Raw genomic sequence first — 24193 nt, forward strand, 5'->3', positions numbered from 1 at the left:
CCCGGCCCCGCGCACACGGCCCCGGGGCGGCCACGGCCCCGCGCACACGGAGCGGCCCGAGCGCCCCGGTGCGGGACCCACGCGGCCGTATGGAGCTCCGGAGCGGCCGGGGCAAGGCGGCGGCTGTCCTCTGCAGCGCTGTGTGCGCCAACTCCACGCGGCTCTCCCAGGCGCTGAGCTATAGCCGCACGGGCCGGCGCGCTGTGCTGCGTTCCGAGGGGTGCACAGCACTGTGCTGGCCCCGGACAGCGAAACCTGAGGCGAAACTCTCCCGTAAAGGATGACAGTGTTGTACAATCACACTCCATCCCGCAACTGCTTTGCCCCAGGACGAAGGCAGCAGGGCTTTCAGGCCACAGGAGCGAAGGGAGCAGCCTCAGGAACTCTGCTCCAGCGGGGCCCGCACACAGTCAGGGTACTGCAGTCACAAAGCAGCCTGTCTGGGCAAAACCACATTGCTGGCCAAATGCAGTAAGCTGTCTGATCAAAGATAGCACCAACAAACATCTGACAGCAGCCCTCTGGAGCTGATGCAAAACCATGCCTGGAATTGTGTTCTGCAATAATAAATGATAATTAAAGCTCTGCTTTGTTTCTGCTGAAGTGTGCGTAAGGCCTCTCCATCTCAAAGCTCTCAAACAAGATGCTTAATAAAACCAGTGCCTACTTTTAACCCCTCTGTCACTACAGTGACACAATCTACACACACAGGAGGAAACCCAATCACTAGATTTTACCCCAATATGGATTAAAAAAAGGGTTGTATTAGCTGATGTGAGATTCATCCCACAGCTCAGCAGTGTCATACAAACCAAGCAACCCGCCTCCAGACTGCCTGGAGACACCATGGGTTAGAACCGTGCTCAGTGTAATCACACACAAATGTCTAAGACTACCTTCAAACATCTGCTTCAATACTCAACTACGATTTGTGTTTGGGCTCATGTACTTAAATTTCAAACATATTGACCAAAGAAGGCAAACTTTTACAAATCTAGAAACATGTCACCCGTGGCAGCAAAGGTAAACGTGTGCTTAGCACACCAGCAAGTGTGAGCTACCAATTGCTAATGAAATTGGTATGGCTAATTACAGCCAGAATGATGAGGGAGGGCTGAAGGCAAGAGTTTAAACTGTCACGCGTGCTCCTGGGTGCAGCTGACATTCAGGAAAGAGCTGTGAATGGCACCTCAAGGACAGGTATTGTTTCTTCTAGACAGAGTTACCCATTCAGCCAGGAGGAAATAATGAAAGGTATAAATTCCACTGAGGAGAAACTTGGATTCACAGACATCATCTAATTAATCTCACTTATTTTGATGCGGTAAAACTATCTTAACTCTAGATAGCTAAAAACAGACCCTGAGCTTACCTGGGAAAAGAAGCCATCTCTGGGAACTTCCTGTGGAAAACAATCAGCATGAAAAACGAATAGAACAATGAAAGGAAAGGCAAGGAAACACTTCTTGGCCTTTTCTTAGAGTAGCTGAACACCACAGGTGAGGACACACTGCCACACGTAAGGCATGACAACACAGTGTAGCACCAGGGCACAGAGAAACGTTGCCTTTCTATTGCATGAGATGCCCTCAGGATTTGTTCATGTCTCATTGACAGAGAAGAAAACGATTGCCCATCTTCCTCATTCACAGCATCCAGCAAAGAGCACAGACCACACACTGCCGAGGAGGAAACACACTAACACAGGCGAGTTACTGACAAGGAAAACCAGCAGGAACACAACGTTTCATTGATCAGTTTAAAAAGGACTCTACAGAATCCAGTACAGTCTTCTGAGTTACAGCCACAAAAATAAGTTAGGGACGCAAAACAACTCCATACTTCTGAAACTCCGTGTGAGCAGCGAAACACAAGCAGGTGCTAACAAAATGGGAGCATTTTCTTTGAGGGGAAAAAACCCCAGTTTCTAAAAAGCTACAGTACAAAACCCCAAGGTGTTATCTGGTAGGAGCCACATCTAGGACGTTAATCTGCTCGTTATCAAAGCAAACAAAAAGGGAAGGTTTCTGACAGTTTGCTGAAAACAAAGCAGCTGAACAGACCTGTCAAATGATGTAAATTCTTCAGGAAAAATGATTATTGGGCACTTGCAGGTGGCACAGAAGTACAACACTTACAGAGAAGCTTATCTTAGTTTATTGGACTCAAGACTTCTCACCACTGAAGTGCTGGTTTATTTTGCTTTGAAGAGAGTTCCGAGTTGACCCTTTGTCGTGTCTCCTAGAGATTCTCAAATAAAACCACCAAGTACTGAGTGAACACTCATGCTCCCAGAGTGCAAGTCTTTACAAAAGCAAGAACATAAATCAGATCATCCGAGTTCCTGCAAATAAATACCTAGCTATGGCTTTATAAATACTTAAATAAATCTCTGCTCAGGCTAGGTTAGCCTCCTAAATGCACAACTCAACTAACAAATCCCTTGTCTGAAAGTCAGAAAAGCAGTTCAGAAAGACAAGTTGATTTTTGGAAAGTGAGCCTGCTACAGGTTGCTTTTAGGGCAGGCTGCAAGCACACCACCTCCTGTCTCCCAGGGCTCTGTGATAGCTGTGCTTCTTTGGTTAGTTAATGAGTTACAGACGTAAAACTGCCTTTTTTTGTTTGTTTTTAAAAATCCAGATACAAAAGTGTCTCCATGAGAAAACGTGCATATGCTCTCAGGCTGCAAAGGTTACACTAAACCCTCCTCAAACACTTCCTGCTCTGAAGAAACACATGCTGTCTTCCCTCTGGCTAGAATGCTGCTTTTCAACCTGGAGGATCTTGGATGAGAGTCTCTCCTCACCTGTAAAGTTAAAATGCAACTTCCTATTTCCTTTACAGCAACAAGTGTACGAGGAGATCTATCCCTCTACTGGAAAATGTATTGGAACTCTCAGCTGAAAGTGTGGAAGAGTCCCTGAGCTACGGACAGGAGCCCAGCAGATGTATTGTTTTCCAAAGCTGTACAACATCCCAATCAAAAGCAAAGGGGATGTATTCCTGTTCTTTCCTTCAAAATGATCCTTACTGACAAACACTGACAAGTGCACCTGAGACACCAGAACCAGGTTAATGAGTAACAGAACCCCAGCAACGTGGTGAGTACTGGGCCTGGCTGGTCCCCTCCCGTGCAACCGGCTTTAACGTGTTCTCAACCCGCTGCTTCTGCTTTCTTTGACAAATTCCCCAAGCAAGTAACCAGTTACATCACCTGAACATTTCCACTACTGTGATTCATGAAATCAAATGCACTGTTGTGCAGGCCAAACTCCAATTCAGATCTCAGGACCAACGCTTCCCAGATCACTCCAGAGCCAGGCACATCCCTCCTGCACCAGGCAAGGCTGTGAGCCACTGCTCCACACAGACATCTTGCCTCACCTTCTGTTTCACTGCTGAAATTAACAAATCTAAGTTTCCAAAGATTTTGCTGCATTATTATAGGCAAAAGGCTTAATACTACCACCAAATGCCAAACCTGTGCAACATGAGACAGTCTGGGCTCCTGGGCAGCAGAGCTTGTGCAGCCACAGCACGCTGGGACAGGCTCACAGAGCTCAGCAAGCCCCCGGCACAACAGCAGCTCCTCTAAAGCCTCACTCTGATACGATAAACAAACAGCTGATGACCCATGTCATTGCCAACAGCAGGAAAACGCTATTGTGACTTGGCTGATGTAAGGGGAATTTTTCCTTTCCCACTTACGATACCCTTACAGGAGCTCCCTAGCAATCCACCACTCACACCTGGCAAAAGAGGATGAGGTATCTTGGTCAACATTTTAACACACCTCTCTCTTCAGAGCTCCTTTACCAGCACAAGACAGAAGTGAGAGACAGCATGGGGGGAGAAGAAACACCTATTCACCATTCAACAGGTGAGGGACTACTGCCACGTTTCTGTAGAAACGTACACACCTTTACAGGGGTAAGAGGTCACTCCACATTAACAGCCACTGTGAACTCCTGGAAACAAGGGATTTTTAAGACAGCTTCTTCTGTTTATTAGCTCTGGCTTTGTTCTGGTGGTTCTGGCTAGATGCAAACGCTTCAACAAGTGAAGTGTTCATAACAGTCTAATAGATCTGAGTTCTAATTGCATCGAGGATTCTTTGTGCAGGTTGGTTTTGTTTAAAACAGAAGAACAGCAAGCTTTTACATTCACCTATTGCACAATTCATTACTTTTCCATTCTGTTTCCTGTTAAAGTAATTCCACTACTAGACTGGATAGCTCCAGAGAACTCATTTTGGTCTGCTGGCTCAAGGACTCTCAGAACAAAATAATGAATAACTAAAACAATATTCTCTACTGAAGCCATTACACAGAAATGCACTGAAAAAGCCTTGGACAGCTCATGAGTAAACACCACGTGTGTAAAAAACACCTCTGACATAAAGTATAGTACAGTATATAGATGACATACCATAGCAGCACCAGATGGAGCTCTTACAGACAACATTCATGTGTTTTAAATGTTTATTAGAGGCCTCTTTTCTTCCTTTTTTTTTTTTGAATTGTGGATAAAAAATCCCCAGCGGATATTTAAAGCATAAAAAAGACTTTAAAGGTTCTACCAAAAAGGTGATTTATAATCAACACAAATAAAAAGAATGACCATTATATCTGAGCAAGCACTCCATCATAACCCTACCCTTTGTGCCAGATCAGTGCAGCAACCTCTGGCCTGTGTTCACAGCTGGGACACTACAGGTGAAGGCTGCAGGGCCAACACGGACTTCCAGCCTTCACTCTGAGTTCCCTCCATGGTGTGCTTGGGTGGGAATGTTAGCATTCTTGCAACAGGTTCATTTCAGAGACACAATTTTATCCTCATTCAATAACAGATTCCTGTTATTAAATCAGCCTTCTAACAATATAAAAATATTTGCTATTGTGAAAGTGTGTCTCAGTCACACTCCAACCTTCACAGCTTTAATAAAGAATACCTAATTAGAACCATCGCTTGACAACTATGACGCGCATTCAGCCGATCTCATGTAAATAGACAAACAGTTAAAAACTTATTTTGCTAAGATTAAATATGGTCAAACTGCAAAAAACATACAATCTGACAATGTTGCCATGTGCTCTTTCAAAGAGTGCATAGGACATATTTCTGCAGCAGTCAGTACAGTAAATTCATTTGATGCAATCCTAGTCAAAGCTGTAAACATTCCTAATCGCAGTGTCTTGGAAACTTGTTGTTCCTTTCAAGTTTTTATTAGCAAGTTGCACTGGGCATGCCCCTGCCTTTTTTGGTAGGTTTTGGTTTTTCTTTTTCCCCCAGCAATTACAGACACAATCATCATCCACCTTTAACCCCTCTAGCTGTTCAAAACTACTCGTAAGCTTTTCTTCAGCAGTCAGGGTAGCGATCCTTCCCTTGCGGTGCACAATGACAGTTTCCACATGCCATTGCTAGCAAGGGCCCCAGTGTGTGGTCTTGAGAAGCAGGTTGATGAGGAAGTCTGCTATGCCTTAATGGGATTTCCTGCAGGTTTGGGATCATAACCATATAGGAAAGTGGCTGCTATTACAAGGATGGCTCCGAAGAAAAAGACACTGAATAGAACAGGGATGGAAAAAAGAAAGTTAGCTCCTTTTAGCTGATGCAAATTTACCACTCAAAAGAAAGGACATTGTTTTTTTCCTGTGGGAACACAGAAGGTTAAATTGCATTTGTCCAATTTATAAAGGACAAAGCATCTTGCACATATCTGTGACAGGAGGAAGAAGCTGAAATAAGCAGCTTACACCCACAAAGCAACACGTCATTGCACTTACTTATTCTCAAAACTGAAATTACAGTTTTGTGACACAACTGTCAAAAGTAATCAGAGCAGCCCTTTTCCTTTTCTTTTCACTTTGCCCAAGCACTGTGTGAAATGCAAGCAGAAGCTGAAGAAGCGCAAGTGCTGTGGTTATCCAGCCACTCGGAACATCTTACGCACATCACGTTGTTGAAGTTGTGTTTGAAGTCCAAGGTTTACGTCAAAACAAATTACTGCTGCCCAAGAACCACTTTGCAAGTCAGAATAATCTAATTTTTGGCAGATACATATGGATTTATGGAAGAAAAAGATAATAAAGGCATCTTTTGTATTGTGACACAAGGGCCTTTCAAGTTGTTTTGACAGTTACAAGTCTGAAACAAAATACCCAAAGCCCGCAGACAATCAGCACCCACTTCAGAAAAGAACCTTGTCATAAAGTGTATGAATGTCAACAATTTGATCCCCTGAATCAAATGCTAATGAAACTGTGTGATAATCCTTCAGAGAACACAGTTCTGGACACAATCCTTTGCTGCACATTCAAGCTCTTAAGTACTTTATTACCCTAATCAAAAATGTTTGTCAAACACAGTTCAAGTTTGAATAAATTCATTTAGCGTAAGTAAGGCATTAAAAGATTAAGTTTTGCCAGCTCAAGTTACTCAAGTTTTATTACATGAGATGGCTCCCAGCTCTCCATGCTGGTAGTTGGCCTCATCTCATTTAATTATTTACCACTGTTTCCCGTTTCACCATTCTCATAGAAGCTGGTAAGTTACTTATTAATTTTCCATTTGAGCACACCTTAACCACTTTCTACATTGGTTTTAATGGGACAAATATAAGTTACTTATAAGTAAGTTCAATGTCTTCTACTTTTCAAGCCTGACCAGGTGTTGTGCTTCCTTTTTGGAACGTTTAAGTTCTGCTAATATTGCAAATACTACTTTTAGATTTAAAAAGTGTTTCTTTGTATTGGATACAAAGGTTGTAAATAGTATTAAAAATATTTGTACATTCTGAGCATGTGTCACAGATGTCAGGAGTGGAGGGCAGTTACAAATTCATCCAAAAGGCAACTTCTGCCTCTCCCGGGGCCCGGGCTGCAGTTACCCATTGCAGGACCGATGGCTGTGGTTACACCTGGGAAGTGACACGTTTTCAACTGGTTCCTGGGGGTTTTTTTCAGTACACATGGAAAATAATTCTTACCTTGTAGGGACAAAGTCTTGCAGCCAGAAATAGGAGATCAACGTTGACAGTATTATAGAGAGAGAAGTTGCAAATCCTTTCAAGATGTTGTCCGCGTATTTTATGACAGCAGCAATCACCAGCCCTCCGAGTGCCTGGAAAAACACTGAGGTTTGGGTTTGCAACCTGGTAATTCCCCTGACAGCATCTATTCCAACAACACCTGCTTGCTTTAGGAAAAGCTTCTGTCTGTGTTTAGGAGCATTATATTATGGATAGGCACCGTTGAAGGTAAGTAACAGAGGAACGGTTCTCTCTGCATTAAACTGCTGATTGTACTATTGCTATCATTACATTAGAAATGCTTGTACAACACATCTTTAGCCTCAGGAAGGACATATATACACACATCTATTTTTTTTAAACATTGCAAAAGAAATGAAGTTCACATGCTTTCATGTTGCACAATACTTAGTCATATACTTGCTGCTCCTTTTTCAGGTTTTCCTTTGGAGGTTAATGAGAGCAGCGATAGATCAGACTTCCCAGCCAGCTTCAGTGACACCCATCAGTTCCCCCAGCCATTTACAGAAGAATAACTCCCAAATGCTTTCACAGAAATACATGATACAAGGGATCTCACCTGTAGAACAACAACTATCCAGGTAAGTTTATTGTATCCTTGAAAAAATCCGTTCTTTGACACTTGTTCTCCATCATAAATATATACACCCATCAGGCCAAATATGCTACCAAAGAATCCTGAAAGTACAAGATTCATTTAAAAGCTTCAGGTGGAAAACACGCAAACAGTGTAAGAGGTTCCAAAGAAACACAAGGAAAAACTGCTTCCCTGTTGAGGTGAGGGAGCACTGGAAAGGGCTGCCCAGATGGGCTGTGGAGTCTCTTTCTCTGGAGACATTCAAACCCACCTGGATGAGTTCCCGTGTGACCTACTCTAGGTGGTCCTGCTCTGGTGGGGGGCTGCAGTGGACGAGCTTTCAAGTTCCCTTCCAGCCCTTGTGATTCTCTGACTGCTCACCTACATCTGACCTTAAAACAGGATAGCCCCTTGCAATACCAATACGTTAAGCAATCAGACAGATACTTGCTTTTAAAAGCTATTCTCCACACTTGTTACAAGTTTTGACTGCTTTCCACTAGGACATTCTTATATGCTTCCGTGCCACTGCTTTCTGCTGGAACAGAAAGGCACACAGCAGGATCCAGTCTCAAACACAAAGACTGTTTACTAGTAGAGACTTAATGTCAAAAGAAGAAACTGAGATGAGAGATTAAAAAGCTCATTATCTGGTGAGTGTAGTGTTGTTTTGTCAAATGGGAAGCTTTCCCTAATCCCCTCAGGTGTGGAAGCAGTGCAAGCACCTCCGCTGTGACTGCTGGAGGCTCTGAGTCCTGACCAGGGAAGAGGAAAGGTTTGTGCCATTTCTTTTCTGTGAAAAGCTGACCTCTATCTTCATCACATTTGCTTGCACCTGAAAAGGGTGTCGCTGTTTGTACAAAATAAACCCTTCCATTTGCCAAGAAGTAATTCTTTTCGTAGACATAATTCAAAATCTAGGCTTCATCCAGATTAAACCAATTCATTGTTTCCAATTGATCTGCTGGAGTGAATAAATGAAACCAGCTATTCATACATCCCATATATGACATTGGTATGAAGTGCCAACCTATAAAAACTACCTATGCAGACACAAAAGGAAGAAAATGTCAATTTAAAAACTGACTTAGACACATATTTTGCTTTAATGTTCCCATGTTCTCTAGAAAAAGTAACAGGCAACAAAAAAGGAGAAAGGAATCCTATCTGTACTCATCAGACATTATAGATTAGTGCAGAAGAGAAGAGGTTTTAAACACAGAGAACACACAGAATTGTGCATAAGGGAACTTTGTTAGCACATTTTAAATATAGATTCAACTGACAGATTCTGGACAAACTTCTACAGTCACTTTACAAGCGAGTTCAATGAAGAACTGGCTTGAGGACTGAGAGCAATGGCTAGAATCCCACCCAGCAGAGTTTATACTCTTGGTTTAAAGGTACATTTCTGCAGAATGCCAAAATGCTGGTGATATTTTTAATTTATACACATCCTCTGCACATTTCTCTTAGTTCTTCAGAATGCAGTATCTCTAAAAGGTGACTACAGTTCAAACTCACCAAGCTGAATGTTTCTGATCCACACAGACTGCTTAGTTTCCTTCAAAATTTTCTCAAAATAGACCCCAGCAAATCCACTGGAAAAGCAAGCTGTAAGAACTGCCATCAGGCCTACAAACTGGGATCCTGCTGAATGCTCCTTGGAGGCTGCTGCTTGAGAGTCTGAAGGCCACTGGATGTAAAAACAGTTGTACAGAAATCACTGGTGAAATCAAGTCATGAGCATCTATAAAATGCAAGTCAGTTTTCCAGCAGCAGGAACAGATACTAAATGCAGTCACAGGCTTGTAAGGTTTGGGGTTTTGCACCATAAATACTTTTACAGGACTGCAGAGCTGTAAGTTTGCCTTGCACATACTTGTAAGAAGTAAAATGGTGCCTGAACTGGGAGAACGACTATCAATGTAAACAGGTCCAGGATTTATGTGTTACAAGCTGGAACTGTCTCTGAATCCCAGCATGACTCCATCATGGTCATTCACAGCCACCAACTTTCACCACCCGACAGCACGCTTCGAGGACCGCTGACATCAGCTGTCTTTGGGATGGGATGAATTGGCTTTAGCACGTGCCCCTCTCTTCAGGGCTCATGCAGGTGACTAAAACAAGCTGAGATTTATGAAGCTGAAACCTGCAATGTATCTAGTGCTAATGGAATAAATGAAATGCAATGCCATGGGCAAAACCACACTGAAGGGTCTGTCAATTACTGCCAGAATGGCTTGTTCTCAATTCATTCTTAAATCTCAAAATTGTACCAAATGGAATCCTCAGAGTCTTTTTTTCCAAACCTTCTGTTTCAGTAGAATTTTCTACTATGTGCTAAAATCTACTAAAAATTCTTAGAACAGCCTCTTATTCCACGATCCTGCCCTCTGAACACTACAAACTCCTGTACCTGCACTACTTAAGAGGTTGAGTTTGCCTCCTGAAAAAGCTCACCTAAGTTTGCCATGCTGAAACCACATCCCGAGGTGGGCAGCAGGACAGTGCTGGCACAGAACGTCTGTGAATCCCGAATGCCTGAAGTGTGCTAATAAATAACTGCTACAGAGCTACAGGACACAAAAGAGGTGTTATCTTCTGCCTCTGAACCATTTCACGTGTCCTCTAGCCCTGGCCAGTTGTGATTCACAGCTCCTGACCATGCTCAGGTGCTCATGTGCAGCTGGTAGTATCAGAAAGCTGTGTATCAGCACAGAAATCTATGTTCCTTGAATAAATACATTAAATAAACACATCCACCTATTAATATTTACCTGCACAAATGCCACTCCTGTCATCAATATTACTAATGAAAGCCACTGGTATACACCCAGCTTCTTGCTCAACATGGACACAGAAAACAATGCTGTGGTAAGAATTTTCAGCTGATATGTAACCTGGAAGAACCCAGAAACAGTTACCACTGTGTAATTCACGGGGGTTTATAAACTTAAAAAGAAATCCAAACGTGCAATACCTGGTAGGTGGCTGCATCTAGGTTTGACAATGCTACGTACAGCAAGTTATTCTGGAGAGTATAAATTCCTGAAGGAATAGCAAGTTTAAGAGTTTCCATGGGCTTGTTAAGGATTTCATCGTGTAGCACTCTGTTCAGAGTCCGTACATTGCACTCTACCCAGAGAAACAATAAAACAAACACACATTCACTAAAGGGAGAGGGAGAGAGAGAGAAAAAGAGATAACACTGCTCTGTTCTTAAAGATTCTCCCCCCTTTTCATAGTTATCACTGCTATCAAAACCTCAAAATACTACTTTTGCTCGACTTTCATGAGCCTCACGTGTAAGAAAAGAGGCTGCAAAGTGTCTTCCTGCAGCCTGAAATATCAGAACTATAGAACAGTTATTCAAAGCACCTTAAGTAAAACCTGTTGAAAGCACAGTAATATTAAGCACTATCACCTGAAAATGCCCATTTCAGAGTCTGCAGAGCCATCAATATTTATGCACACACATTGATGTTTTTAAGGTGGTGAAGATCAAATATTTATTTTATGGAACAAGAGAAAAATAAGTGTAAAATATACAAAATAAGAACTAGAGTAAATCTGTGTATACTTCTTTTTTGAGCTTAAAACTGTGCTTCTTCCTGTAGCAAGGAAACTTCTTCCTCCCTTCTGCATCTGCTCTTCACCACAGGCTTCGAAATTATCCTTCATGCTTTGGACACACTTAGAGCTTTTCCTTTTTCACTACTTCTACACAGCAATTTCTTAAAATGCCTGAGCAAACACAAGCTTCAAGCTGACAGCAAGAAATCACCGGTATCCTTTAAAGAGTATTCTGTTCAGCAAACACACAGTATCTTCTACTGTGTGCTGAGGAGTGGAATATGACTAGTGTCTTTCCAAGACTATTTCTGAGGTGAGGAGAAGGGAAATGCTTTCTTACACGCCTGTACTCACATGGCTGCTTTGCAGTTGCCACTACAACACAGCATATTGATTAGGAAAACTACTTGGTGCAAAATCTGACACATACTGCTGTCTTTGTAGACCAACAGAACACAGGCCAAAATCTTCAGCAGCTCAGCAATAACTACTGCAGTAGAGGATAAGTAACGAGGTCCTTCCTCCTTCAGCGTCCGAGAATAACGCATGGTCAACACTAAACTTGTGGTCTGAAAAACCAGGATGCCCAAGGAAAGGTATTTTAAATTGGTAGACATTTCTTGACTTTTTTCTTCCTGAAACAGAAAAAAACAACAACAAAACCCCCAAACCCAGGCTTAAAAGGTAATACTGCACTCAGGAATCAGTCTGTTAAGAAAAGAGTTATCCAGGGAGCTCGGCCAAAAGGCAACAGCAAACCTCACCCGATGTTTACAAAGGACATTAACACTTCCAAATCGTTTTTCAAACACGTGATGACAAATGGGGAAGCATATTAGAATAGTAGAAGGAGATAATGAATAGAGAATTATAAATGGGTAAGTGAAATTACTACCACAGATAATCAATATTTAAATTAAGGACAACTAACGGATAATTAGCTTTCAAAAACTGGTTCCACAACAGAAATCTCCCAAGTTCAATCAATCCTGCATTTCTCTAATTAGGTGAAGGCTCAAAAGGTATATTCAAAGCAAGGAAGCCCCCCACTGCAGCACTGCAGAGGGCCCAGTACCCCTGCTCCAGTGAGCTACTCCCACAACGAAGACACCTCTTTTTCCACCTCTTTTTGCAGCCTCTGATTTGCCAGATGACACAGTGCCAGTACGAGACAGGGGGAAGGCTGGGCTGCTTTAAATGAAAATGAGAGGTATGCCTGATGCTGAAGGACAAGGAGAGCTGTGGGAAAGCAGCATTGGATAGGAAGCCATGGCATGGAGGAGCTGCAGGGGAGACGGCACTAAACCTGTCCTGCTGATTATCCTGCTCAGAAGAACACAGTTGAAAACAGATGTCTAAGGGACTGAGCCTGCTTGTTTGTAATGCACACTACCACAAACCTTACATTAGTAAAGCTGCATCATCCTCGTCTCTGCCACAAACTCACACACCTTTCCTGCACTCACACCCAAACTCCTGCGTTCTGTGAGCGCGAGGAGCAACAACGGCTTTTACAAATCCTCAGAGATGGATTCATTAACCTTCAGAATAGGTCACAACATCAACAAACAGCTTTCACATTAATTTATGGCTGAACTACAACCACCTATCTACTAAGCAGCTTAAAATGTAATCGTGAAAGTAAATCACTATCACCTTGTGATAAGCACCCAGCGTGAAGACATACCAACAAGCACAACAGTTTAACAGGCCCAGCAGCAAAGCCATAAGGAGTACATACCACATCACCTTCAACTACTGCCATCTTCATTAGTACTCATGACAAAAACTTTCCCCAGATGATGTGTCTCAAAAAGGTGCCAGTAGCAGAGAGCATTTCTTCACCACAGTCCACTAAAGCAGTTTCAGACTTTCCAAAGTTTACACAACATGGACTTTAAGTGTCCAGTGTGAGAGCTGAAAGAAGGCCCCCTCAGTGATCAGCCCGACAGACTTGTGGAGAAGAGGTGTGTGAAGTTTCACGCTGTACTTACAAAGAGTTGCTTCACAGACCAGGAAGTAGAGTCCTGAAAGTTAGATACGCCAATAAAATAATCAGCCTCTACTGGGCACACGTCACGTCTTATTAGCTCCCCTGCTCCCTCTTCCTTGCTTTTAAAAGAGCTGTGTGCCAGTTCCTAGAACTGGATCTAGAAAAGGAGCCAAGTACTGAACTTCAAGCAGTTGAACTGTCCTCAGCTGCAGTTTCAGATATACAGATTACTACCAGAGGTGTGATTGTTCTCTTCTAGCCATGAGCTCCTTCTTCCCTCGCTGTGCCAGACCCTGCAGTCACAGGCTCACTGAACTACCCTCCCCAGGAACAGACCAAGCTGCGCACCCTAAACCAGCAATGAACCAACACATCTCCTGTACAGAATTACAACCAGGCTTAGAGCTTTTACTGGGCTTTGGACTGACTACTCAGTACTCTGCAGGATGCATCAGTTCCAGAAGCCAGACTTGTGTTTGCTGATCAAAGACTGGAAGTTGAGCAGCCCCACTGACTCGGTGACTGCTGAACTGCCTCTTATGGGGAGAGGTGCTAGCACCTGCAACTCCTTGACTGCAACATGGCTCATCAAATCTGTTAACTGGGCTCATTATTCTTTTATTAGTCTAGGTAATAAAAAAGGAAAGCACTTCAGCATGGTTTGTTCCGTGTCCCATGCAGACACACCCTGCAGCCAGCAATCTTGAAGGCAGGGCAAGAGGTTCGAGGCAGGTCTGTGTGAGAAGTCAACACACAGGCAGCCAGGATGGTATTGCCAGCCATGTAACATTCACCTCCAGCACACACAGGTGAGGAATGTGCACGTGGGTGCTACGTGGAGAGAGGTTCTCCTACAAAGTGTCAAGGAAGCAGATCCTGGAAAGGTTTAACAGACTCAGAAAACAAAACCAAACAATCCATACAAGAAGTAACACCTCCAGCCTAAAGCATCCTGCTGTGCAAAGTCTGAGTAACAGCTGTCCAGGGAAGAGAGTTTTTCAAAAGTGGAAAATGACATATTTCTATTTTCTAATGTTCATTCAGCCAAAACAAATGAAGTTCTGACTTGCAGATTTGGATCTCCCTCAGAAACGTCTCCACCACAGGCTACAATTCCCTATTTGACATTTTGTCTTTGCATTGTCCCTACACTTCCTCTCCTGAAACACTGCTCAATTCTGACATCTGCAGATGAAATAAACTTAGGCCAAAAGGAACATAACAACACATCACTGACACTTAGAACAAGTCCACGTAGATAAAATGAGATGAACTAACGACAGAAGGAAGGCAGAATGTGCTGCTGGTTTAGGCTCCCATCCAGCAGTTTCCACCTCAGTGGCAGAGCCCAGGACTCTCTGCAGCACAAAAGCCAAGGCTCTCCCTGCTGATGGGCTGGGGATGCACTGTATGGAAAACACACATGCAGAGTACCAGAAACTGGTGAAAGGAAGGGTTCCCAGCAGGCTGAAGGGTTCAAGTTTGCATTAGTTTCTACCCACTTACTGAAATATTTGACATTAAAGTAACTTCCACGGGTACCTATTTCTTTGCTTCTCTCTACTCTGTCACACAGAAAGCTACATTTTAAACATGAAAATGCCTTATTATCCTTCCAGGCTCCCCAGTGGTGGCATGATGTGAATCACACTCCTTCCAGCCCAGCCGTGACAGATCTCCACAGCTGATGGTCTGTCAGAGTAAGATGCCAAGTTACCCGAGTTGCTGCTATCGCTCGCTCTCACTCCATTGCATGACTATCGAGTTTAAAGCTGCTCAGGCACTTATGCATTAGTTAAAACAGAAGCAACCAACCAGCCTCTTAAAACTGCAAGCTGCAAAGTTTAAGTTTTTTGTGCCAGCACACTGAGTCCTACATCTGGGACCTGCCAGAAAACACGTGTCGGTTTGAGGCTGCCTCACGGAGGGGAGCACAGAGAGCAAGAAAAAGCACACCACTCCAGCAGAATGGGCAGGGACACACTTCCTGGCATTTGCTTTGAAACCCAGGTAGCAGATTAAAGAAACAGGAATGTGTTCCCTTATTTGTACAATGAAATATGAACCCAGTGCTGACTCTGGGTATTACTGGATACAAATATAATAAGCTGGCAACAAGAGGAAAGGTGTAGTTGGGAGCAGGAGCAAGAGCTCTCTCTCAGAACAGGACGAACACATTTTTCCAAGACTTCCTTCCACATTTTGGCACATGCATTGCCTTCTTCCCTGTGCTGGGTAACACACAAGTAACACCCTACTGCCTGTAACACAACTACATTCCTCCAAGTTCTACTCCATAAATCTTTCCATTGGAGGCAATACAGCCTTCCTTTTGCCAAATGTGGCATTTCATACAACAAATGGTTTATGCTGAGAAAGAAATGGATGGAAGGGACTTCATGAAGTTCCACAAGGCCCCATGCAAAGTCCTGGAGGTGGGGCAATTCCCAGGATCAATATAGGCTGAGGGTGAAGGGATCAAGAGCAGCCCCAAGGAGAAGGACTTGGGGGTACCAGTGGATGAAAAGCTGGACATGAGACAGAACTTTGTCCTTGCAGCTCAAGAAAGACAACCATCTCCTGGGCTGCATCCAAAGGAGTGTGGCCAGCAGGTTGAGGGAGGGGATCCTGCCCCTCTGCTCCGCTCTGGTCAGACCCCACCGTCAGTGCTGTGCCCAGCGCTGGGGCCCTCAGCACAGGGAAGACCTGTTGGAGCAGGTCCAGAGGAGGGCCAAGGAGATGGTCACAGGGCTGGAGCACCTCTGCTAAGAAGAAAGACTGAGAGGTGGGGTTGTTCAGCCTGGAGAAGAGAGAGAAGGTTCTGGAGAGACCTTATTGCAGCCGTTCAATGAATAAAGGGAGCTTTTAAGACGGGGCTTGCAGTGTCAGGACAAGGAACAATAGTTTTAAACTGAAAGAGAGCAATTTCCATTGGCTGTATGGAGGAAGTTTTTAATGATAAGGGTAGTGAGACACTGGAACAGGTTGCCCAGAGAAGTTGTTGCAGTTTCATCACTGTAAATGTTCAAGGGCAGGTTGGACTGGGTTTTGCACAACCTGGGCTAGTGGAAGGTGTCTCTGCCCATGACAAGGGGGTGGAACTACATCATATTTAAGGTCCCTTCCAATCCAAACCATTCCACAATTCTATAGTAAATATCCCAGATGGTACTGTGGGTGCATAAACATCTCCAAACCTAGTAAGTGCTGCTGAACTGTGTTATGAATAAGATCTTGCATACATACGAATACTTTAACTGCCAAATTTGGACTGCTATCACTCAACAATCCACTTCTTTCTTCCCCCATCTCCCCAACGTGTCATCTTTCATATCTGTGTCATTTTTAAAATAAACTAGATTATAAACCTTTCTAATAATCTGAAACCTTGCATTTCTTGCTTAAAAATGTCACTATTCATGTTTTCCACCTTCCTCACGCTTGGTCCAGGCTGCTGCTTTGCTCCTTGCCATAAGCTGTCTCTGCTTGCCAGCTGTTCCTCCCCAAGCACACAGCACTTTTCAACTAAACCACTGCAAATCCCTTCCTGAGTTTTAAAACGAACTTGCTGTCAATTTTCAGTTTGTCACTCATTCTTCTTGCTGGATACATTATGAGGTGTATTAAGTACACTATGGAAAACATAAGCTATGTTTTTCTTAGAGCCTGTACACTTCAGAAGCACCGTTAAGAGCCAATCCTCTTGCCAAGCTGTTCCCTTACTCTTCTGGCAGAAACTGAGTAACAAGGATTTTTTCCACATGAAGGTTTCCTTCATAGGTTTTTTCCAATTTACCCATTCACATTAAAACAAAGAAATCTTAACTGGTGAAACAAATGAGAACTATCAGCACATCCAAACAGTATTCACAGGATGAAGAGATCAAGCACGACACAGCAGAACACCGGTGGACTTGGCTCCTGCTACGTCACTCACCTCCACAACCCTGTCCTGGTGTGCTGGGTTTGGCTGGAGGAGAGGTAATGTTCTTCACAGCAGCTGCTATGGGGCTATGGTTTGCAATTCTGTTGGAAGCAGTGTGGATAACACAGGGATGTTTTGGTTAGGGCTGAGTAGTGCTCACACACAGCCGAGGCCTTTTCTGCTCCTCGTGCTCAGGCACACAGTAGCGACACATTAAATTGCAATTGCTAAAGATCAATCAATGATTTCCTCCCAATTGTCCACCAAAAACCTAGGCTTTTGCCATGGACAGGGGAGGCTGTGTCAGTGATTCACCGGCCCATCACTCAACCAGGAAATTCCACACCTGCCAAGTCCAGCAAAGGGAATGTAATTACCTATTAACTAACGTCCGAGTTCAGACAACGCTACAAATTGCTCAGGACTCAGAGAGGTTTTCTCACAGGCTGACAGAAAACATGGCAGCAAGGGAGCTTCACAGAAAGGTATTCTGTTTGTTGGTTTCATTTGTGGGGAAAAGTAATAATCACCACTCTAATCTATGTATCAGACAAAGTGGGGCATTGGGAACCTCAAAGGTGGCATTTGTAGGTAAATGCTGTTCAAGCCCACCTCACCCTCGCTATCCTTTACACTAAACCTACAAATCCAAGGAAGATTTCTGTGACTGATGACAATTTGGTCTAAAGAAATCACATGTTGAGAACATATACACTGGGTGTGGAGGAGATTCAGGCCTTCAGTGAGCTACATCTAACACCAGTACCTCTTGAAAGATGAAGAGTTCAACTTTGTGCACAGCAGTGCAATAGTTTGATATTGACATAAGAGTCATTAAGCCAAACTCTGCCTGCCAGCACAGAAATTTGAGACAACCTGACTTAACAGCCCCACTCTTTCTCCAACTGTACATACACTGCACTCATTGTATAGGTGCTAGCAGTCACATTCAGAGCCTGTGAGCAAGGAGGCATTCAGCTCTCAGCCTGAGTTCAAAAGCCTGTCCCTCCTCGAGCAGGCAGGACTGCACTGCCATGGACTGAAGCACTGCCCGAATGCAACTCCTGCAGATGGACCAAGCCAAAGAAGGAGGCTGGTTTAAGGGGCTGGAGAGGTGGGCACTGAATAAAGACAGAGTTCAGGTACAGCTTACACTTACACTACACCAGTAATCATGTGTGAGTGCTCAAGGCAATGTAGCTACCCTCACTCAGGGTGACTGAGGTTGAGTAACACAAGCTGGATACTACAGGGAAAATGAACCTGTAGACACCACAAGTCAGTCAGTAATTACAAATTACAACCTACAAATAACAACCTACAGGGTTGTTAAAGACAAAGAGCCACCCCTAAAGACACACTGCTCTAAAGAAAGCAAGTTTATACTTACCACCACCATACTCTTTCCCAAAACCACTGGTTTTGCTACACATTCTACCTCTATAAACCAGAACATCAAACACCCCAAAGCACTGGGTGGCTCTGATCTCCCAGAATCTGACTTTCAATCACAAGTTTTCGCAATGCCTGACAGTGTACAAGCAAATCAGGAGCTGCAGTTTCTAAAAGAAGAGGTTCTGTCCTACACACTGAATGCTTTTAAGGTTCTGCTGGACAGAGGGCTGGGCCACCTTATCTAGGCTGTGCTTTTTCCAAGAAAGGTTGGACCAGGTGACCCTTGAGGTCCTTTCCCACGTGGTACTCTGATTGTAAATCAGTTACTCCACAACTATCACCTCCCTCAAACCCACCCTGCAGCCTCTGTAGACATTTGATGCTTCTTGTTCTTTTGCAAGAGAACAGCACATGCCACGCAACCAGTCTCATCTCACACACTGACAGAACCATGACAGTTTTCATGGAGCAGGTCCTGTGTACTAACAATAGAGAAAAGCTGAAGAAGCCAGGCTCAACTCTGCCCACATACAAAGTGTTCTGATAAGTGCAGTGCCTATGGAGAAAGGCAACCCCACAGGACTTTGGGAGAAGCAGTCCATCACCTGACGTTAATACTAACCCCCTTTTGTCAGTCTGCACACAGGTTCTTTGAAAAGGGCTGCTGTAGATCTCAGCCCTCCTGGGCAGGGGCCACCGTGGCAGAGAAGCTTCCCGCTGTGGTGCCCACTCAGCTGCAGAAAGGTTTGTTTGTATCTATGCTCTTTATGCCCCCAATAACACATCCCTCCGTTGCAGAAAGCAGTCTCAGCCTTCTCCCCTCAGTCACCCCTGAAAAAAATCCTTTCTCTGGTATCCAAGTGTTCCTCCCTCTGATTTAAAACACGGTTTATAGGACTCAATAAAAAGCAAGAACTTGGAGTACCTTTTGGAGTTTATCTTCCACCTTCCAGTCTATTCCACGGTATGTTTTACCTTATTATGTTGTGCATCGTCCGGTTTCCTGACTCAACCCAGAGGCTGTGTATTGCTAGAGCATTTGTCCTTTCAGAAACCCGGCACGAAACGCCACAAAAACACTCACAAAGCGTGTGCGCTCCTGTTAACTCCACGCCCGGCACGGCCCTGACCCCGCTGAGCCCTGTCTCCGCAGCCGCTCCTGCACCAAGCGCGGCCCGGCAGCCGCGACTCCGGCACGGCCCCGTGTCCCGGCCCAGCCCCACGCCGTGCCGCTTCCCCGCGGCACCTCACCCGCACCCTTCCCTCCGCCGGCCCCTTCCACTGACGGCCGTTTCTCTCAGCCTCGGCTCGGCCCCGCTCCCCCCGGCTCCCGCACGCCCGCGCGCCTCCCCCTCACACCGAGGCCTCCCTCGGGCTCCCCCCCTCACCCACCCACAGCCCCCGCGCGGCTCCGCCGGTCCCGGCCCAGCCCCGGGGCTCCCACCTGCGGCTGCCGGCCGCCGGCCCAGCTCGGCCCTCGCCGCCTCCGCTGCCTCCAGACACCCGCCGCTTCCGGGTGCCGCGGTCCCGGGCCGCAAACGCTCCGGCTGCAGCCGCGGCGCCGCCCGCCGCGTTCCCAGGGCCGGGGCGCCGGGGCCGGAGGAGCGCGCCCGGGCCGCGGGGCCGGTGCTGTGGGCTCCCGGGCAGCCCCGTGAGGAACGGCCGCCAAGGAGCCCGTCGCCCCTGGAGCAAAGGCTGGGGGGAAGGACGGCGGCCTTTCGTCTTACGTCCACGAGAAATGTGTTAATAAAGAAGCGCGGGGCTGGCTCGAATGAGGATGGGGCCCTCTCGGCGAGGACCGTACTGCTCGCGGGCAGGGAACCGGCCGCCGGCCTTCATGCAAACCTCGCTTATGTCTCAGTGACTGCTCCAGGTGCTCTAGTTGGTTTGCTGGTGGCTGACAAAGGCTGGCGGGGCCCGGGCCGTGTCAAGCGCGGGTGAAACCCCGTCCCCGCTGCAGTGGGCAGCACGATTCGAATGGAAGTACCTTTAAGGGGTTGTAAACCGTGGGAGACAAGAACACTACTCATAGAAGTCACTTTAATACTAGGCACGTGTCCTATAAGACATCGGAAGAAGCACTTTAGGAGAAGGCACCTTGGTGTCACCCAGCGAGCTGAGAGCACGGGCGCTGCAGGAGCAGGAGGCGGCTCGGGCAGCTCCAGGGGTTTGCTGCAAGATGTGGAACTGCTCCTGAACTCAGAAACGGGCCACAGTCTTTCTGTGACCACGTTTACTGTATCAGCATCATTCCCGAAATTCAACTTGCAGATCCGTTGGGTACCACAGGCTACACTAAATACTTGAGAAGAGTCACTATTGGGTTTATGAACTTAATTGAATTTCCATTTCCCAAAGGAAAGCGCTTTGTATTCCATCAGCTTTTAGACTCTCAGCCTACTCCGGGGTGTGTAACCTCCCGTGCTTCTGCACAGACCGTAGCTACTCTAGGTATGTGCAATCCCTTTGACCAGAATCCAGCATTTCTTTGCTCTGAGCTCTTTGGCTTCTTTCATGAACAAACTTTTATTGACCCACAAACACATCAGCCCCGTGGAGGTTTGTTGTTTATTTTCATCATTGCAACCTTCTTATTTAACTTGCATTCAATTAAAACCAACACTGATATTATTTGAGCATCTTTCCCTCTGTCCCAGGGAGGACTGCTATCAGATGTTTCCAGCTGCCAGGCACAGTGCTCAGTTTGCATGGACAAGCATTCATTTGACCTCCTTTGCTTTGGTTAATAACCACGTTTTCTAAGTACTTGTTTGTCGCACCCATCAGATTTCAGGTAGGTGTTCATCACATTTCCCATTGCAAATAAAAGCAAGGCCTAGAGGTAGGGTGGAATATGCTCCCTTAAAATGATGCCTAAAAAACACTGACAGAACTAATGATCTCTACTAATGACTAAAACCAAAGGTAAACTACTGAGAGGCATGACATACTAGATAGACATACAACAGAACAGCCAAGTGGCATCTGCCAGTTTGACTTAAGGGTATATTTTTTTCTCCTTACATCAAGTAATTAATCTACTATTACTGCTTATAATCCAAGCCTAGGATGTCAAGCAGCTCTTCGGAAGTTCATATAGACCATTTTGATGTACCAGCACAGATAGCAAAGGCACTCAGAACGCTGAATAACAGCAGGAGTCGGGGAGTGGAGTGTTTCCCAGCAGAGCTCTATTAAAAAAAGAGAGAGACCACAATTCAAAATGGTTCTGATTACTGTTATAAAAGCAAAGGCAGTTCCTGAGAAATCCCTTCTAACTAGCCCCTTCTCTTCTCTAGACACTCCTGATGTTAAAGGATCATGTGCCACTTTTATGGCACATATAAATTGGCAGGTGTTCACTTTCTAAGCGATAGGCAAGATCAAAGTATGAAGGACCAGAATGTGGTCCCACTTCTCATGGTTGTTGGTGCTGTTCCCATGTACTGTGTTGCACAAGTGTTCAGCCATAGGAAACGTGACAGATACAGCATAACCCAGACTTTATCAGTTTTGCACGATGTGTACACAGGAAGAAACCAGTAGAAAGGCACAAGGAGGAAAAGTGCTTACCACTTGACTGCCGCCTGAGGAAGGGGAGTTCTGAAAACAAACAAACAAAGGAATCTAGAAGTGTTCCCACACAACAGCCTGAACACAGTTTTGCCCATGATCAGCAACAGTTTGTTAGCTTAACCCGCAGCACAGTTTTAAATTGGTTCAAGAGGAAAGTAGCTTTCCACAGGTAAATAGTTACACTCTTGATCTCAACTTACATCTGAAAATGTCAGCTAACATTGAAAGGGCAAAAGTCTATTTTTCTCTCCTTCCATTATCACATTCCATAGAACTGATATTGAAACAACTTTCCCAGGCTGAGGCTGCATTTTCCATAATGGTTTCTTTAAATGTTCTCTAACACAAATGGAACTAAACCAGAATGTTCTCTTCAAACCAAATTATCCCAGAATTGCTCTATCAACCACCCAGGTTCTTTGTTTACTAAGAAAAGAAGATGAAAACGTTGTGATGAAAGCATTCTTTTCTGTTTCCCACAATAAGTGCTTCCTGAGGGAGAGAAGCCCTGTGATGTAATTATAAACCATTAGTTTTTGTTGTATGAAACTCCCAGTGAAATGGTCCAAAGAGCACACAGCAGTCTTGATAATGCCCTAGATACTAGTAGTTTTGAAACTGGCTTTGATTTCACCCTCTTCCCTGCTCTATTTTCCTCTATTTTAATGGGATGGTCTCAAGAAAGCCCAGCTATGCCCTCTTTGTTCCATGAGCAGATTCAGAAGATTTTGAAAGCAACGTATCATTGGCTGAACTACACAGTTTGAAACTGAAAGTTATCCTGGTATTTAAATAGATGGTTCTGTAAAGAAGGGTCACATGTATAAAGAAAAGTAACATTTGTGCCCAGTTTTTAATAACACAGAACCACAGAATGGTGGGGTTGGAAGGGACCCTTAGAGATCATCCAGTCCAATTCCCCTGCAGAGGCAGGTTTTTTTTCTGGAAGAGATAAGCTAAAACATTGCGTGTGCTTGTTTATATTCCCCTCCACTGAATGACAACACAGGTCTGAAACAGAAGGAGGTGAAAATACAGGTTGTCAACTGTTAGAAAAAGAAGCTATTTTCTTCAAAACAAGGCAGAAATATGCAGGACAAACGCATACAAAATCAAAGGAGAATGCTCAGTTGCTATGGATTTAAACATAACTGTTCAGAAGCCCTTTCCGAAAAAGGTCCAACAAAAAACTCCCATGCTCTATTCTGTGATGGCCAGAACTAACCCAGAGACTGACTACAAGTTCAGTTACAAAGTAAATGCTGCCTCAGAACTATGGAACTGTGTGAATGAAGAATGTGTTTGCATTTATTGAGGTGATCCCAGATAAGTAAATCACGCAACACTCTTTGCATAGTTAAGTGATTCTCACTCCATAACTAACTGGATATATTTTTTTTTAGCACAAGTATAAGAAAAATGAGAAGCAAATTTGAAGTTCTTTTACTTACTGTTTTACCAGGTTGTTTGCCTCCAGAGTGCGAGCCCTGTAAGAAGTCAAACATCTATTAATGCAAGGAAAAAAATCCTCTATCACCGTCCTGAGACTATTTGTGCAGTATTTGGGATAAACTTATTTGGATGTTGCTTGAGCAGATATTAACTGCTGCTTACTGCACACCAAAACACTGGCAATTTGTTGTTCTGAATCCAAGTGGTGTTATGAAATAAAACGTAGCAGTTAGAGGATGCCCAAAGGAACCTTTTCTACAGGGCAGCAATTTGTCGTTACCAATTCTTTTATTCAGCCTTCTGAAACGACTTCAATCAATATTGCCTCAACTACTCAATAAAATGGCCAAATGAACATGTCTTTCAGCATCAAGTAATTGATCTGATCCAGACAGTACAGGGAAAGAAGAGTGATGGAATGGGAAGAGAATATACTCACCTGCCCAGCATACTGGCTGCTTCCTGATGGAGAATGTCCCTGTGAAAAACAAACCACAGGACACTTCAGAGCTCGAGCATTGGCAGAATAACAACAGTTACTTGTTTTTATTGTGGGGTTTGTTTTTGCTGTGCAGAATGAAATGTCACAGAAAGCCTTTGGACAGGTGATCTCAGTAGGAATCTGGAATATCTATTAATCTA

General features: G+C 44.6%; 1 protein-coding gene across 6 annotated transcripts; it reads right to left on the bottom strand.

Moving 5' to 3' along the window:
* Window positions 1-1675: 1675 nt before the first annotated feature.
* On the bottom strand, window positions 1676-20410 carry SLC35A3 (solute carrier family 35 member A3). 6 transcript variants are annotated; one of them, XM_062004401.1, is made up of 9 exons: window positions 19968-20017; window positions 13205-13237; window positions 11641-11845; window positions 10618-10772; window positions 10415-10537; window positions 9156-9327; window positions 7614-7732; window positions 6992-7125; window positions 1676-5567 (listed from the first exon to the last, which is right to left on the bottom strand). In XM_062004401.1, exons 3-9 carry the CDS (start codon window positions 11825-11827, stop codon window positions 5477-5479), a joined length of 981 nt encoding a protein of 326 aa, XP_061860385.1. In that variant the 5' UTR covers window positions 11828-11845; window positions 13205-13237; window positions 19968-20017; the 3' UTR covers window positions 1676-5476. The 6 variants fall into 6 exon arrangements, with proteins under 6 accessions (XP_061860385.1, XP_061860383.1, XP_061860381.1 ...); XM_062004399.1 differs by lacking the exons at window positions 13205-13237; window positions 19968-20017 and adding an exon at window positions 20251-20410; XM_062004397.1 differs by lacking the exon at window positions 13205-13237 and having other exon boundaries at window positions 19968-20047.
* Between the last annotated feature and the right edge of the window lie 3783 nt (window positions 20411-24193).

This window comes from Colius striatus, chromosome 10, assembly GCF_028858725.1.
Source record: "Colius striatus isolate bColStr4 chromosome 10, bColStr4.1.hap1, whole genome shotgun sequence".
Classification (NCBI taxonomy): Eukaryota; Metazoa; Chordata; class Aves; order Coliiformes; family Coliidae; genus Colius; species Colius striatus.

What these genes read in the sequence shown, in the direction of transcription:
- SLC35A3 (XM_062004396.1), bottom strand. Translation starts at nt 12,981, where the DNA reads ATGAAGATGGCAGTAGTTGAAGGTGATGTG. An exon ending in GTTGGTCTACAAAGACAGCA is followed by an intron (nt 10,773 to 11,640) that starts GTATGTGTCAGA and finishes TTCTCTGGGTAG; the next exon opens with AGTGCAATGTACGGACTCTG. An exon ending in CAGGAGTGGCATTTGTGCAG is followed by an intron (nt 9,328 to 10,414) that starts GTAAATATTAAT and finishes TTTTACATCCAG; the next exon opens with TGGCCTTCAGACTCTCAAGC.